The sequence below is a fragment of the Triticum aestivum genome, unplaced genomic scaffold (genome assembly GCF_018294505.1).
Source record: "Triticum aestivum cultivar Chinese Spring unplaced genomic scaffold, IWGSC CS RefSeq v2.1 scaffold186708, whole genome shotgun sequence".
Classification (NCBI taxonomy): Eukaryota; Viridiplantae; Streptophyta; class Magnoliopsida; order Poales; family Poaceae; genus Triticum; species Triticum aestivum.
In genome coordinates, this window is record NW_025230330.1 from 1,124 (window position 1) to 14,976 (window position 13,853).

Here is a 13,853-nt window from a genome sequence, read left to right on the forward strand (position 1 = left end):
TTGGGTATCCCGGGATATTATGACCAATCCTAAAAATTTGGGCGGTCTAGGGTTTCGAGATATGGAACTTTTCAACCTTGCATTGTTGTCTCGGCAAGCCTGGCGACTACTTCAAAATCCCGAGTCCTTGAGTGCGTGTATTCTGAAGGCTGTCTACTTCCCGGATACCACAATTGTAGAGGCTGAACTTGGTCCATCACCATCGCAGATCTCGCGCTCTATCTTGGATGGGCGGGACACTATGTTGAACGGGATTATTCGGAGGATAGGAGACGGAACCACAACACAAATTTGGGAACATAATTGGCTGCCCAGGGATGACCTGATGAGGCCTCTTGCTTCGAGGGTTGCTAACCCTCCTCGTCTTGTTTCAGATCTTATCAGCACCACTACAGCATCATGGCGAGAGGATTTGGTCCGGGAGGTGTTTGTCCCACTGGATGCAGATATGATCCTCAAGATCCCTCTGTGCACGAGTTAGGTCGGCGATTTTTGGGCATGCGCTGAAGATCCCCGAGGCCGGTTCTCTGTTGCCTCGGCATATAGGATGATTTCGCGCATTAAGGCAAGTAGAGAGGCCTGGCTCGAGGAGGGGCACAATGTGTCCAACAGTGACAGCGAGAAGAAGGGATGGTATTCAATCTGGTCTATGCAAGTCCCATCAAAACTAAAGGTTTTCACCTGGAGACTAGCTCAACACTCGCTGCCGACGGGTGACGTTCTACATCACCGTAATATGTCGCCCTCTCACGTGTGCGCATTGTGCGGTGTTGAAAATAGTTGGAGACATTCGTTAATTGAATGCACCATGACAAGGAGTGTGTGGGCTTTGAGCAAAGAAGAACTGGTTCAACATATGTGCGAGACTAGAGTTGACAGCGCAAAGTTTTGGCTTTTTACTATGAGTGAATCACTACCAGCGGAAGACTTCGCAGAACTAATTGTCACCTTATGGGCGATCTGGCATGCTCGCCGCAAGGTTATCCACGAGGGAATCTTCCAAACTCCCTTTGCGACCCATAGTTTCGTCGAAACTTATCTCTCTGAACTTAAAGGGTTGAAGAAGCCGGTACTGCGACCGGCGCCTCAGGAGGAGCGACCAAATTCATGGATTCCACCGCGTGAAGGACATGTGAAGATCAATGTCGACGCAGCTACGCCTAGAGCGGGAGGTTTTGGTGCCGTGAGCGCTATCGCGCGTAATTCAGAAGGCATCTACCAGGGAGCCTCTGTAGTGTTTTTCAGAAACATCGATGATCTTGAAGTTCTGGAATCTCTAGCCATTAGAGAGGCATTAGCACTGGCTAATGATCTGTACATTCAACAAGTTCATGTGGCATCCGACTGTAAGCAGGCCGTCGAAGCGATCAAGGGAGGAACTGCCTCATCCTATGTGGCGATTGTAATGAAATCAAGGCACAAGCTACTTCTTTAGTTTCTTGTTTTTTTAGCCACGAGTTTAGAACCTCGAATGTCGAGGCTCACAGACTAGCAAAGCATGCGTTAACGCTCGGGGTTGGCCACCATGTATGGTTAGGCCACCCTGGGGATCTTTTGTTCGTCCCTGTAAACTGTGTGACGGGTGAATAAAGCTTTGTTGGTTTGCCTAAAAAACAAAAAAACAAAACGTGATTTAAGCGGCCACCTCTCCATTTGCGGAGAAGGGGAGTGACTATCGCCTCCATCCCCAAAATTTCGAGTTTTCGTTTCAAAAGCGGCAAGAACTCAACACCATTTCGGCGGATCTCTCGGTAAGTTCGATCCTTTCCTCCCTCCCTCCGATCCCCTTCCCCATAAGCGCATCCCTCCATGGATTTCCCTGCATAATCTTCACGCTGGGCGTCCCTGAACCTGCGCGCAGGCCATCTGCTCGATGAAATGCGCCGGACGACCACCCAGCGCTGGGGGCCGCGCCACCGCACCGACCAGGCGCCAGGCTCCGGCGCCGTCGCGGTCGACCGCCTCAGCGCCCTCCCGGACGCGCTCCTGCACCACATCATGTCGTTCCTCAAGGCGTGGGAGGCGGTGCCCACCTGCGTGCTCGCGCGCCGGTGGCGCCACCTTTGGGAGTCCGCGCCCTGCGTCGACCTCCGCTTGCGCTACATGAGCCGCGACGGCGACCCTCCGCAAGAGTTTTGCGACTTCGTGCACCGCCTCTTCCTCCTCCGCGATGTGTCGGCGCCGGTGGACACGCTCCGCCTGCAGCCCAGCGACGAGGACGCCGGCTTCAACGAGGAGGACGCTAGCATCTGGATCAGGACTGCTCTCAAGCGCAAGGCGCGGGTTATTCATCTTGCTAGGCATCACAAGAGAGCCGCGTCGTTGGACGGTGTGCCCTTTGTTTCGTGCCACCTCAAGATCTTGAAGTTGTCCTACGCCAGGCTCGATGACAGTATCCTCCGACAGCTTTCTGCTAGTTGCAAATCCTTGGAAGAACTGGATCTCAAGGATTTCTTGGTGACAGGCCCTGGGATTGTGTCCGCCTCTTTGAAGACCTTAATCATGCTTAAGTGCAAGTTCAATTCGGCCTTCTCCATTGCAGCTCCCAACCTCGTACTTCTGTGCCTCATCACACCTTATGTCCAAGTTCCGTCATTTACCGACTTTGGGTCACTGGTCACAGCCACTATCTTACTTGATGACCATTTCTTGAGCAATGAATTTGAACACATCAGCGATAAAGATGACTGTGATGAAACTACTGATGACGACGACAATGATGATAAGAGGAGCTATAGGATTCATGATGCCTCTTCCTTGAGTGATGATGATGATGCTTTTGACAAGTTTGGATATGGATATGGTTTTCCTGAAGAAAGATATGGGCACAGTCGTTACAAGGATAATTATAATTATGGTAGCGATATTGATAGTGATGACAATACCTATGAATACGGTGAGATCGCAAATGATGCAAAGTATGGCTATAAAGGTAAAGGGAAGCTTTCCAGTGAAGATGGTAACTATGGAAAAATCAGTGGTGGAAATTATACTAGTAATAATATTCTAGGTGGCCATCATATGCTTGAGAGCCTTTCCACAGCTACGAGTTTGGAGTTGTTAACTGATGCTGGAGAGGTATAGCTGTCACCATCTTTTACTGATTTATCTTTTTCCTCTCTTATTTTCTATTTATATTTTCCTTGGCATGGCCATAGTTATAATGTGGGACATTTTTTCCTGGATGTTTCACATTGAAATGCCGGGTTCCCTCCAATAGAACACATGTGTCGAATGAGCACATTTCTGACCTTCTGCTCTGGTGTAGTACTAGTTTGTTTAATCATCAATTGTAGCTTCAAGGGAGTATTATTCATCAATTATGTTCTCATAGGAACTTTGCTGTTTTTCTCTTTGTTGCAACAGTGTATCTTTTCAACAGATTAGCTATATATATTCAGTTTTTATAAGAGTGTCTAAGGCCGATGTTCCTTCAGTTACTAGAAAAGAAAGATGAATGAAATGAAACCAATACGTGCTACTCTTCTAGCAATACATCACTATATGATAGATGTTGTTTTCCCTTCTTTTTTGAGATGGGTTTCTTTTTCCTGTTGAATAAACCATCCATATGCAGTTTTTACTGTGAGATGTTGATTCGAGTTACTACCGTTCTTTGCTGAATACTCTTTTGTCTGCATTATGAAGGTGGTTCTGACTAGGGAATTGAGAAGGTGTCCAACTTTTAGCAACCTGAAGACCCTGTCCCTTGGTGAATGGTGTATGGCTGCTGATTTCGATGCATTAATTTTCTTGCTACAGCATTCACCTAATATAAAGAGGCTTTTTCTCCAACTCAAATTGGTATGTGTGATTACATATTTGGTGTATGCTACTTGATCCTTGACTTCATTGTTCTTAGTTTTTTAGTATCTGATCGCACACTTAATGACAATTTGGTTAATGTGCTAAAGAACTTCAGCACAAGGAAGGCATTGGAAACAGGTATCAAACTACAGGGAAGACCATTTACTTGCAAAGAACTTAGAATGGTGAAGATCAAATGTTCAAAGGATGATGGGAGAGTCCACACCTTGGCACATATGTTCAGGGCAAATGGTATACCACTAGAGAATATTTATGTGCGTCGGAGCAGGAATGCTTGTGAGTCATACCTTTTCTTCATATACCATTTCGTATTTACTTGCAATATCAGTATTTCCTTACTGGTTTATATGTTCATATGCTATTTACTGACATGTAAAGAGCACATTGCCTTGTTCCTGAAAAGCTAAATATGTATAAATGGGCATATAATCTGCTTAGTGTATTCATCGATATTCTGTTACATGAGAAGTGTATTCTGTAAAATTAAAAGATGTTCTTTCGTACATGGTCCTAATCTACAGTCATCTACTTTTTGATATTTCTACCAGATCTCCGTGGCCAGAAGTTTATGAGGGACCTCGCCAAGCAAGAACTGGATGAATGTGGGGACGACTGGATGTAACATCCAGAAGTTTACGAGGGGTCCTCTAGATATTAAATCCTGCCGGCGATCGACCATCCATTATGTAGTTAGCAAGGTGCAGTAAGAACCCTTGATCTCCATGCAGTACTGATGATGCTTTCAAAGCTTCACCCGATCTTTTGACGTCCTTTTTAGTAGCATGGGCTACAAATCGTTGGGATGTTCTTCCTATACTATAAACTAGTTCATCTGTGTGGTCTGTAGTAAAATTTGCTTTCTTACAAGAACAGAAAAATAAATTATGGATGCCCCGTGCCTGAATTGTGGTGCAGCTGAGATTCGCTTTGTTATTTCACTCCGACAGTATGACTGTATGGTTTTTTATCTTCGGAAGTTTAATACAGCTGTATATTGAAATCAATGAAAAATTGAAAATTTGAAATGCGTTTCACATGCAGTGAAAAGGAAATACACTTCATATACAACAGGTTGAATATTGAAGTAAACTTGATGCTCTGCAATCATGTGTGCCTACAACTATGAGCGGCGAGGTATTTTCTCTCAGAATAACAAATACTAACACCTGAAAAAATACACTGCATTTTTGTTGTTGAAAAAGGACACTGTTAATAAGATGGTGAATTTCACTTTTTACCCATTGTTTGTGTATTTGTGATAGTATTTGCCCCATTTAAATTTTCGGCCACATCGTATCCAAAATTTCTATGTTGTGTCGTGTTTAACCCAATTTAACACTTTGCCCTGATTTTAACCAGTTGGGTCCCCTTGTCAAGATGATGTGTGTGATGACCAGTATTTCAACTAGGTGTCTAGGAAGCGTAAACCAGATGGGACTATCCTCTACCCACCTAATCGGACTTGCGCCCCCGTCCAGCTAATTGGCAAAACCTTGCCCCATGGCAAATCTTGTCTTGGTTGTCGCCCGACGGCTCCTCTTTGCTGCCCTTTATTCTCTCTGTCCCACCGCTTGTGGTCCCATAGAGTGGGTCTGGCTTGACCAAACCAGAAAATATGGTGCAGAGCCAGGGTGGTTTTATGGGTTGTGCTGGCGAGATATAAGAGAAACTCTAGCAGAGTGGTCATAACCATGCATTTGAAAAGCGGCGTGAGCATGGCGCCCATTTCTGCCTAGGCTGCCATCGACATTCAGTCAAAATACTCAAGGGCGGTGGGTAGGCGGGCACGGACGACGACTGATTTAGCCTTACGGTGCGCTTCATCCTCGATTCACTTGAAGTAGTCCCACATCCTCCCCCAGAACCCTCTTTCGGTGTGGACCTCTTTGGTCTTCCTAGGGAGGACGTGACTACATCAACATGGTCGATGAGATTGAGTGTGGCGGCAGGGGTGGAGAGGGCAGGGTGGCGGCCGGTGAAGGGGGGCGGTGAGGTGAGTGTGTTGGCGATGGGGATGGGGGAGAGAGGTTAAATGTGGTGCTGATGGCGAAGGTAATGGGTCCATATACCCGCGAAATGGGCGTGTTCCGGCTGGAAATTGGGGCTGATTTGCCACATGCCGGAGGGGAACGTGACGAAGAGCATTAGTTGGCACTCTTCCAGGTGGATACGTGGTTGCAACATTGTCAGGGCGGAAGTGGCAACTGCACGGACGACAACGGCATTGATCGGGCTGCACGCGGGAGGAAGAGACCGAGCCAAAAGTTTCCTCCCGCTCGAGCAGTTGGTGGAGGACGCATGCTCCAAACCAATGACCCACATTATTTGAAGGGTTGAATATGGAGCACCCTTCAATGCAGGCCGAAGACTGGATGACGAGTATGCTAAAATGACATTCTCAGTCAAAAGTCGCCATATTGGTCGGGCGACTGCTATAGAATCTGTCTCTTAGTCGCAAAAATAGAAAACTGGAAGCTGGACCACTAGATTGAGGATGGATGGCACAAATTCAATGGGACGGATGTGTACGCAGAAATGCACGCTTCTGTGCAAAAAGGACCCTTGTTTCTAACGAATTAGCTCCCGTAATAGTCCTAGCACTGATTGGGAAGGAGGCAGCGAAACGAAAAAGGGCAAGTGTTGACCTAAGACGTGAAATGACGAAAATGCCCTCGGTGGGGCATAGAAATAACAGGCGGTGGCACGTTGGAGGGCACAACACTAATTGCGGCAGTGTTTTTGGTTTGATCCGACGGTCGAGGTCTTCCGGGAGCGAGATCGAATGGTCGAAAACGCATCAAGAAATCGATCCGACGACCGAGAGTGCCCAAGCTCTAGAGCGCAGGGGCGCCCACGGTTCTTATTTCAGGATTTGCTCCCGTGATAGTCCCATCTGACCATCTCCCTTGTTGCTTCGCGGCGGCGCTCCAGATCCGGTGCCAAGCGCATCCCTTCCATTCCCCCGCTACTCCGACTCAAGGCCGCCATCGGACATCGCGCCCCACATCTCCGAGCGGCAACTGACCGTCGTCGCCACGGTGAGCTCCACGGCGGGGCTGGGCCCCGCCGGCGTAGGTGCCTTCGAGGCACCGCATGACGTTCACCGTGCCCGCCTCCGGCACATCTACGACGTGGATGAGCTCACCCCGTCCGCGCCCAAGCTGCAAGGTGGCCACTTCTCCCCTGCTTTCCTTTCCGGCAACGCCGCCCCTATGTACAATCATTTTATTACTATTTTGGGTAGTGGATTTGGAGAATTTGTGACATTCCACTCCGCAGTTTGTTTGTGTCAGTTTCCTTAACAAACGGCAATGCACTCCATATCCTTTGATGAAGGTTTAAAAACCTTCAACTTCGTACTACAAGTCAGGCTCATGTACTAGTGCATGCTTGTACAGGAACCGATCAAGTGCTTCTGCTAGCTCTTGTGTACGTGAGTGTCTCTTGGCGGAATTCAGTTTCGGCCATCTCAAACAGTCTCTCTTGGTATGTTATGTTCCGTTCCATCATTTCTTTCCCCCAGAGATTTCAAAATCCTCACTGACAAGGCTGAGCCCCGTGGTCTCGCTAAACCTGCATGCAGATCTTCGGCTCGACGAAATGCACCGGAGCACCACCCAGCGCCCGGGCCACCGCGGCGCCGCGGGCTGCCGCCAAGCGCGACCGCCTCAGCGCCCTCCCGGACGAGCTCCTGCACCACATCATGTCATTCTTGAAGGCGTGGGAGGTGGTCCGCACCTGCGTGCTCGCGCGGCGGTGGCGCCACCTTTGGGCGTCCGCGCCCTGCGTTGATCTCCGCGTGCGCCTCTCCACTGGCCGCTACGGCGACCCGCCTGAAAAGTTCCGCGACTTCGTGCACCGGCTCTTCCTCCTACGTGAAGCGTCAGCCCCCGTGGTCATGCTCCGCCTGCGGTCGAGCGACCAAGAAGCAGGCTTCACCGATGACGACGCCAGCGTGTGGATGAGGGCCGCCATCAAGCGCAACACGCGGGTTATCCATCTCACCGGGCGTTGTTCGGAGATCGCGTCGTTGGACCGCGTGTCGTTCATCTCTTGCCACCTCAAGGTCTTGAAGTTGTTGTATGCCATGCTCGACTACAGGATCCTCAGGCAGCTTTCTTCTAGTTGCACGTCTTTGGAAGTACTAGGTCTGAAGGATTGCTTGGTGGCGGGCCCTAGGATTGTGTCCGCCTCTTTGAAGACTTTAATCATGCTCGAATGCGAAATCAGTTGCGCCTTCTCCATTGCTGCTTCGAACCTCCTACTTCTACACCTCATCACACCTTACGTCCGAGTCCCATCATTCAAGAATTTGGGGTCACTTGTCACAGCTACTATCATACTTGATGACTTTTCCTTGGGTGATGATAATGAATACATCAGTGATGAAGATTATTGTGATGGAACTACTGATGATGACGGGGATGATAGCGACGATAATGATTGGACAAAGAGCTCGAAGATTCATGATGAGTCTTCCTTGAGTGATGGTGTTGGATATGATGATTTTATAAGGTTTGGATATGGACATGGTTTTGCTGAAGGAATTTACAGGCATGATCGTCACAAGGATAATTATGATTATGGTGGTGATATCGACAGCGATGACAATACCTATGCATACAGTGAGATTGCAAATGATGCAAAGTATGGCTACAAAGGTAAAAGCCTGATTTCCAATAAAGACAGTATCTATGGTGGATATAGAGAATGCAATGATGCGAAGATTTTAGGTGGCCGTTATATTCTTCAGAGTCTTTCAAGTGCCAGGACTTTGGAGTTGTTGACTGATGCTGGAGAGGTATAGCTGTCGCCACCTTTTACTATTTTCTGTATCTTCGAGTATATATGAAAATTTCCTTGAAATAGCCATAATTGTTTTTTTTCTTAACAACTTTTTTCTGATGTTTGCAAAAGAAATTTATGTTGCTCCCAACAGAATACACATGTACAATGAGCACATTTCTTACATAAGTAGCAACACCTGGTTAGAAAGGCACGGTTGGCTTGGAGAAGAGTTCAGATCAAGAAATTAGTAGTAGCTCCTTTCATCATCAAATGTAGTAGGTGAAATCAATGAGATATGGAAGTATGAAGCTTCAAGAGAGCATTATATATTATTTCAGATTATTGTTTGTTATTTTTTACATTCTTGAAGTAGTGTATCTTTTTAAATGATTACTGTTCAAATCGTTGTGTAATTAACTATTTTGAGTCTGCGTACCAGTATAACGGCAATGTCCCTTCACATTATAGAAAAGAACGAGGAATCATATTTTACCAATAGGTACTAATCATGGTAACACATCATTATATGTCTTAATTTCTTTCTCGTGGTTGGTATTTGTTTTCATCTCTGCATATTAAATAAACCTCTTGTATTCAATATATAAAATATAAATTGATTCAAATTACTATGTTTAATTGTTGAACACTCATTTTATGTGCAATATGTAGGTGGTTCTGAGTAGGGAACTGAATACATGTCCAAATTTTGGCAACCTGAAGACCCTGTCCCTTGGCGAATGGTGTATGACTGCAGACTTTGATGCATTAATTTTCTTGCTACAACACTCACCTAATATACATAAGCTCTTTCTCAAACTTAAAATTGTATGTGTAATTACATATTTGGGGCTTATGCTTACTTGATTATCTTTTAGTTTTGAGTATTTTAGCACATGCCTAACAACAACTTTTTTATCTGCAAAAGAACTTCAATACCAGAGAGGCATCAGAAACAGGTATCAAACTACAGGGAAGATCATTTACTTGCAAAGATCTTCGAATGGTGAAGATCACATGCTCAAAGGATGATGGGAGAGTCCATAAGCTGGCAAATTTGTTTATGGCAAATGGTATACCAGTCGAGAAAATTTATGTCCGCCACAGCGGGAGTGCTTGTGAGTCATACCTTCTCTTCAGATGGCATTTTGTATTTATTTTCATTATCAGCAGTTTTACTTGATTGTATGTTCCTTCAGACCGTCAGCAAATAGCACAGGATATTAAGCAGATTATATATGCACATAAAAACATGTGGCTTAGGTATAGGTATGCCGCCGGCCGGCCTGGCCCATGGCCTTTGCCACGTCATCGATCCGCGTCCTATGCCACGTCATCGATCCAGGGCTCTGCCGATCCGTGGCCGTAGCTATGCCGTCGGCATAGATTTGTGCTAATTTTTTTCTATTTTATTTTTTCTCATTTTTATTTTGTTTTCAAAATGAATTTGATTAACTTAAATATGCCTTATGTAAAAAAACATACCTTAATTATATATCGATCGCCCCCTCACGGACGTCGCTGCCGCCCTGTCACGGCGGGGGTAAACAGGACGGGGTACCTGGGGGGTAGCAATGCCGCCAGGTCTTGTGGTGGGCCCTCCTACACGTGTGGAAGCGTGGTGGCAGGCGCAAGCACCCGACACACGGCTCCGGGGTGTGCCCCTCTCACGGGCGTCGATGCCACCGTGTCACGGAGGGGGGAAACGGCCACATCGGGTCGATACGGAGGGAATCTTGGGATGGGTTGAACCGGAACCGTGTTCGGGGGTGTAGCTATATGAAAAGGTCCATCGGTCAAACCCTGTCCGGCGAAAGTCAAAAGACTAGATCCGCCGTAGAGGAACCCGTACGTGCTCCCGCATGAGCAAGTTTCGTACGTCGCCCGATTGGGCCAGGTCCCCGCCTCGGTCCAGCTGGGCTACAATCAAGGCTACAATCAACGCTCCCACTTGGGCCCTGCCCTTTTTGTCTGGCCAATAATTTTCGTACGTTTTACCATCATCCGGCTGGTCATCGTACGCGGTCATCGTACGTGCTCCTAACTGGCGCCTTCAGCGCCGGTTGGAGTTTCTGGCGCCCAGGCGGGTCCTTGTATGGGCCAGGCCCACAAACACGAAGCAGTGCAATACACTAGTAGCGTGAAAAAGAAAACTCCAAAAATACAACGCTGCTGAGGAATCGAATTCGCGACCCTTACCTCTAGTAAGAGGTTGGATTACCACTCCAGCTACTACAGAATTATGAACCATTGCAGCGCCACGATACATAAGAACACAACACTGTAGCCCGTCGGTTTTGAATTATTTGAAATCATTTTAGAAAAACGCGATTTCTTTTGACAAAAATGTGACATTTTTTTAAATTCCACAGATTTTAAAAAGAATCACGAATTTCCGAAAAAAATCATCAATCTTCAAAAAAGTTCACAAAATTTGAAAATGTTCATCAATTTTTAAAAAGTCCAGAAAATCTAAAAAATTGTTCATTCATTTTGAACAAAAAGTTCATCGATTCTCAAAAAGAGTATCGATTTTCAAAAGAGTTCATCGATTTGAGAAAAGTTCAAAAAATTGATTTTGAAAAATAGTTCACAAATCTAAAAAAATCCATCAATTTTGGAAAAAAGTTCACCAAAATTGGAAAAAGTTCATCAAATTTTAAAAAAGTTCATCAATTTTGGAAAAAAGTTCATTGATTTCAAAAAAAGTTCATCCAATTCAAAAAAAGTTCATCCAATTCAAAATAGTTCATTGAATTTGAAAAAAGTTCATCAATTTTGGAAAAACTTCATCAATTTGAAAAAATTTCATTCAAATGAACAAAAGAAAAAACATTGAACAAAACCGTTCCGAATACACAAGAAAAACGAAAAAGAGGCATGAGAAGAAAAGAGTGAAGAAGATGTCCTTGGACACATGGGTTGAGGATGGTGGGGTGGTTAATGTATGGTGTGAACGACGAGGAGGTTGCGGGTTCGATTCCACCCGTCGCGCTTGCATTTTTGTGGTTTGTAACAGAGAAAAGAGAAGGGACAATGGGCCGAGCCCAAGAAGACGCATGAAGGAGGGGGGTGTGCACCCGTTTGCGCAGATGCCTGTACCGGGCGCCCAAGGAGGGGGGGTGTGCACCCGTTTGCGCAGATGCCTGTACCGGGCGCAACGGGCGCCGAATAGGATCTGGCCTCCCGCATGGGAGTTCCTATACACCGCTTTCTGCGTCAAGTAGACGAGAGTTCGCACAGGGGAGTTCGTTCGCGGGCTTTCTGGGCCGCGATGCTTCTTTCTCGCGCGGTTCTTTCTTTCTAGCGCGCGCCCGACTTATTTTTTTTTAACATAACGCCCGACTTATTCTTTGTTTCTTTCTTTGTAGCGCGCGCCCGACTGGGTTTGGAAACTGTTTCTTCCAGGTCTGTTTCTGGTTCTCGTTCTGCTGTTTGTGTTGAGATTGAAAATAGGAAAAAGGAGAAAAAAACATTGAACCATGAAGAAAAAATGGAGAGAAAAAATGTTACGGAAAGTGTATATAAATCTTTGTGATTTTTCTTTCACTGCTGTGACGCTCGCTAGTGATTTTTCTTCTTCTAAAAAAATACATCTACACGACAGGAACTGACACAGAAAGTAGGAACAGAGACATAAAGCTGGTTCTTGCCGCTGTTTCATTGCTATACAAGAAACATAAAGCTGGTTCTTGATTAAAAAAAGTCAAGGCAGTCAAAATTGTTCATCAATTCAAAAGTTGTTATTCAAATTGACAAATTATTCTTGGATTCCAAAAAATTTCATGACATTCAAAGAACGTCCTTGAATTCAAAAAATTGTAACCTAGACACTACATGTTTTGCATACATATTGTAAAGCAGTTGCATGTATGCATCCATATTGTATTCAGTGTTCAAACAATACGATCATGTTGAGAATTAAGATTTTTCATCTAAACCCTCCCATAAACTTTTTGTTCACAACTTAGTTTAAAGATGTGTGGGGGTGGGGGAGGGGGGCAATGGCCCTCTCAGGCTAACACATAGCTCCACCCCTGCACGACACACCATAGACGAATTGCAATGATACTATGTGAAGGAAATATGCCCTAGAGGCAATAATAAAGTTGTTATTTATATTTGATAAATGTTTATTATTTATGCTAGAACTATATTAACCGAAAACTTATTATATGTGTGAATACATAGACAAACATAGTGTCACTAGTATGCCTCTACTTGACTAACTCGTTAATCAAAGATGGTTAAGTTTCCTAGCCATGGACAAAGAGTTGTCATTTGATAAACGGGATCACATCATTAGAGAATGATGTGATTGACTTGACCCATCCGTTAGCTTAGCACTTTGATCATTTAGTTTATTGCTATTGCTTTCTTCATAACTTATACATGTTCCTATGACTATGAGATCATGCAACTCCCGAATACCGGAGGAACACTTAGTGTGCTATCAAACGTCACAACGTAACTGGGTGACTATAAAGATGCTCTACAGGTGTCTCCGATGGTGTTTGTTGAGTTGGCATAGATCGAGATTAGGATTTGTCACTCTGAGTATCAGATAGGTATCTCTGGGCCCTCTCGGTAACGCACATCACTATAAGCCTTGCAAGCATTGTGACTAATGAGTTAGTTACGTGATGATGCATTACGGGACGAGTAAAGAGACTTGCCGGTAATGAGATTGAACTAGGTAAGATGATACCGACGATCGAATCTCGGGCAAGTAACATACCGATGACAAAGGAAACAACATATGTTGTTATGCGGTTTTACCGATAAAGATCTTCGTAGAATATGTAGGAACCAATATGAGCATACAGGTTCCGCTATTGGTTATTGACCGGAGATAAGTCTCGGTCATATCTACATAGTTCTCGAACCCGTAGGGTCCGCACGCTTAACGTTCGGTGACGATCGGTATTATGAGTTTATGTGTTTTGATGTACCGAAGGTAGTTCGAAGTCTTGGATATGATCACGGACATGACGAGGAGTCTCGAAATGGTCGAGACATAAAGATCGATATATTGGATGACTATGTTTGGACATCGGAATGGTTCCGGGTGAGTTCGAGCATTCACCGGAGTACAGGGGGGTTACCGGAACCCCCCGGGGAGTATATGGGCCTTAGTGGGAGAGAGGAGGAGGCGGCCTAGGAGGGGGCGCGCCCCCCAAGCCCAATCCGAATTGGGAGGGGGCCGGGCCCCCTTTCCTTCCTCCCTCTCTCCTCCTCCC

The 13,853-nt window shown here is 45.6% G+C and overlaps 1 protein-coding gene and 1 pseudogene across 1 annotated transcript; both read left to right on the forward strand.

Annotated features, from left to right (window-relative positions):
- The first annotated feature begins 1,631 nt into the window (after positions 1-1,631).
- Positions 1,632-4,796, forward strand: LOC123175512 (uncharacterized). Its single transcript, XM_044590223.1, has 5 exons — positions 1,632-1,751; positions 1,862-3,078; positions 3,649-3,804; positions 3,915-4,104; positions 4,377-4,796. Exons 2-5 carry the CDS (start codon positions 1,879-1,881, stop codon positions 4,448-4,450), a joined length of 1,620 nt encoding a protein of 539 aa, XP_044446158.1. The 5' UTR covers positions 1,632-1,751; positions 1,862-1,878; the 3' UTR covers positions 4,451-4,796.
- Positions 4,797-5,904: 1,108 nt separating this feature from the next.
- On the forward strand, positions 5,905-9,835 carry LOC123175511 (uncharacterized; annotated as a pseudogene).
- Positions 9,836-13,853: the final 4,018 nt, after the last annotated feature.

Bases quoted from the DNA above. Each gene is read 5' to 3' on its own strand.
- LOC123175512 (XM_044590223.1), top strand. From the start codon at position 1,879: ATGCGCCGGACGACCACCCAGCGCTGGGGGCCGCGCCACCGCACCGAC. The intron at 3,079-3,648 runs GTATAGCTGTCA...TGCATTATGAAG, and splicing joins TGTTAACTGATGCTGGAGAG to GTGGTTCTGACTAGGGAATT. The intron at 3,805-3,914 runs GTATGTGTGATT...AATGTGCTAAAG, and splicing joins TTTTTCTCCAACTCAAATTG to AACTTCAGCACAAGGAAGGC.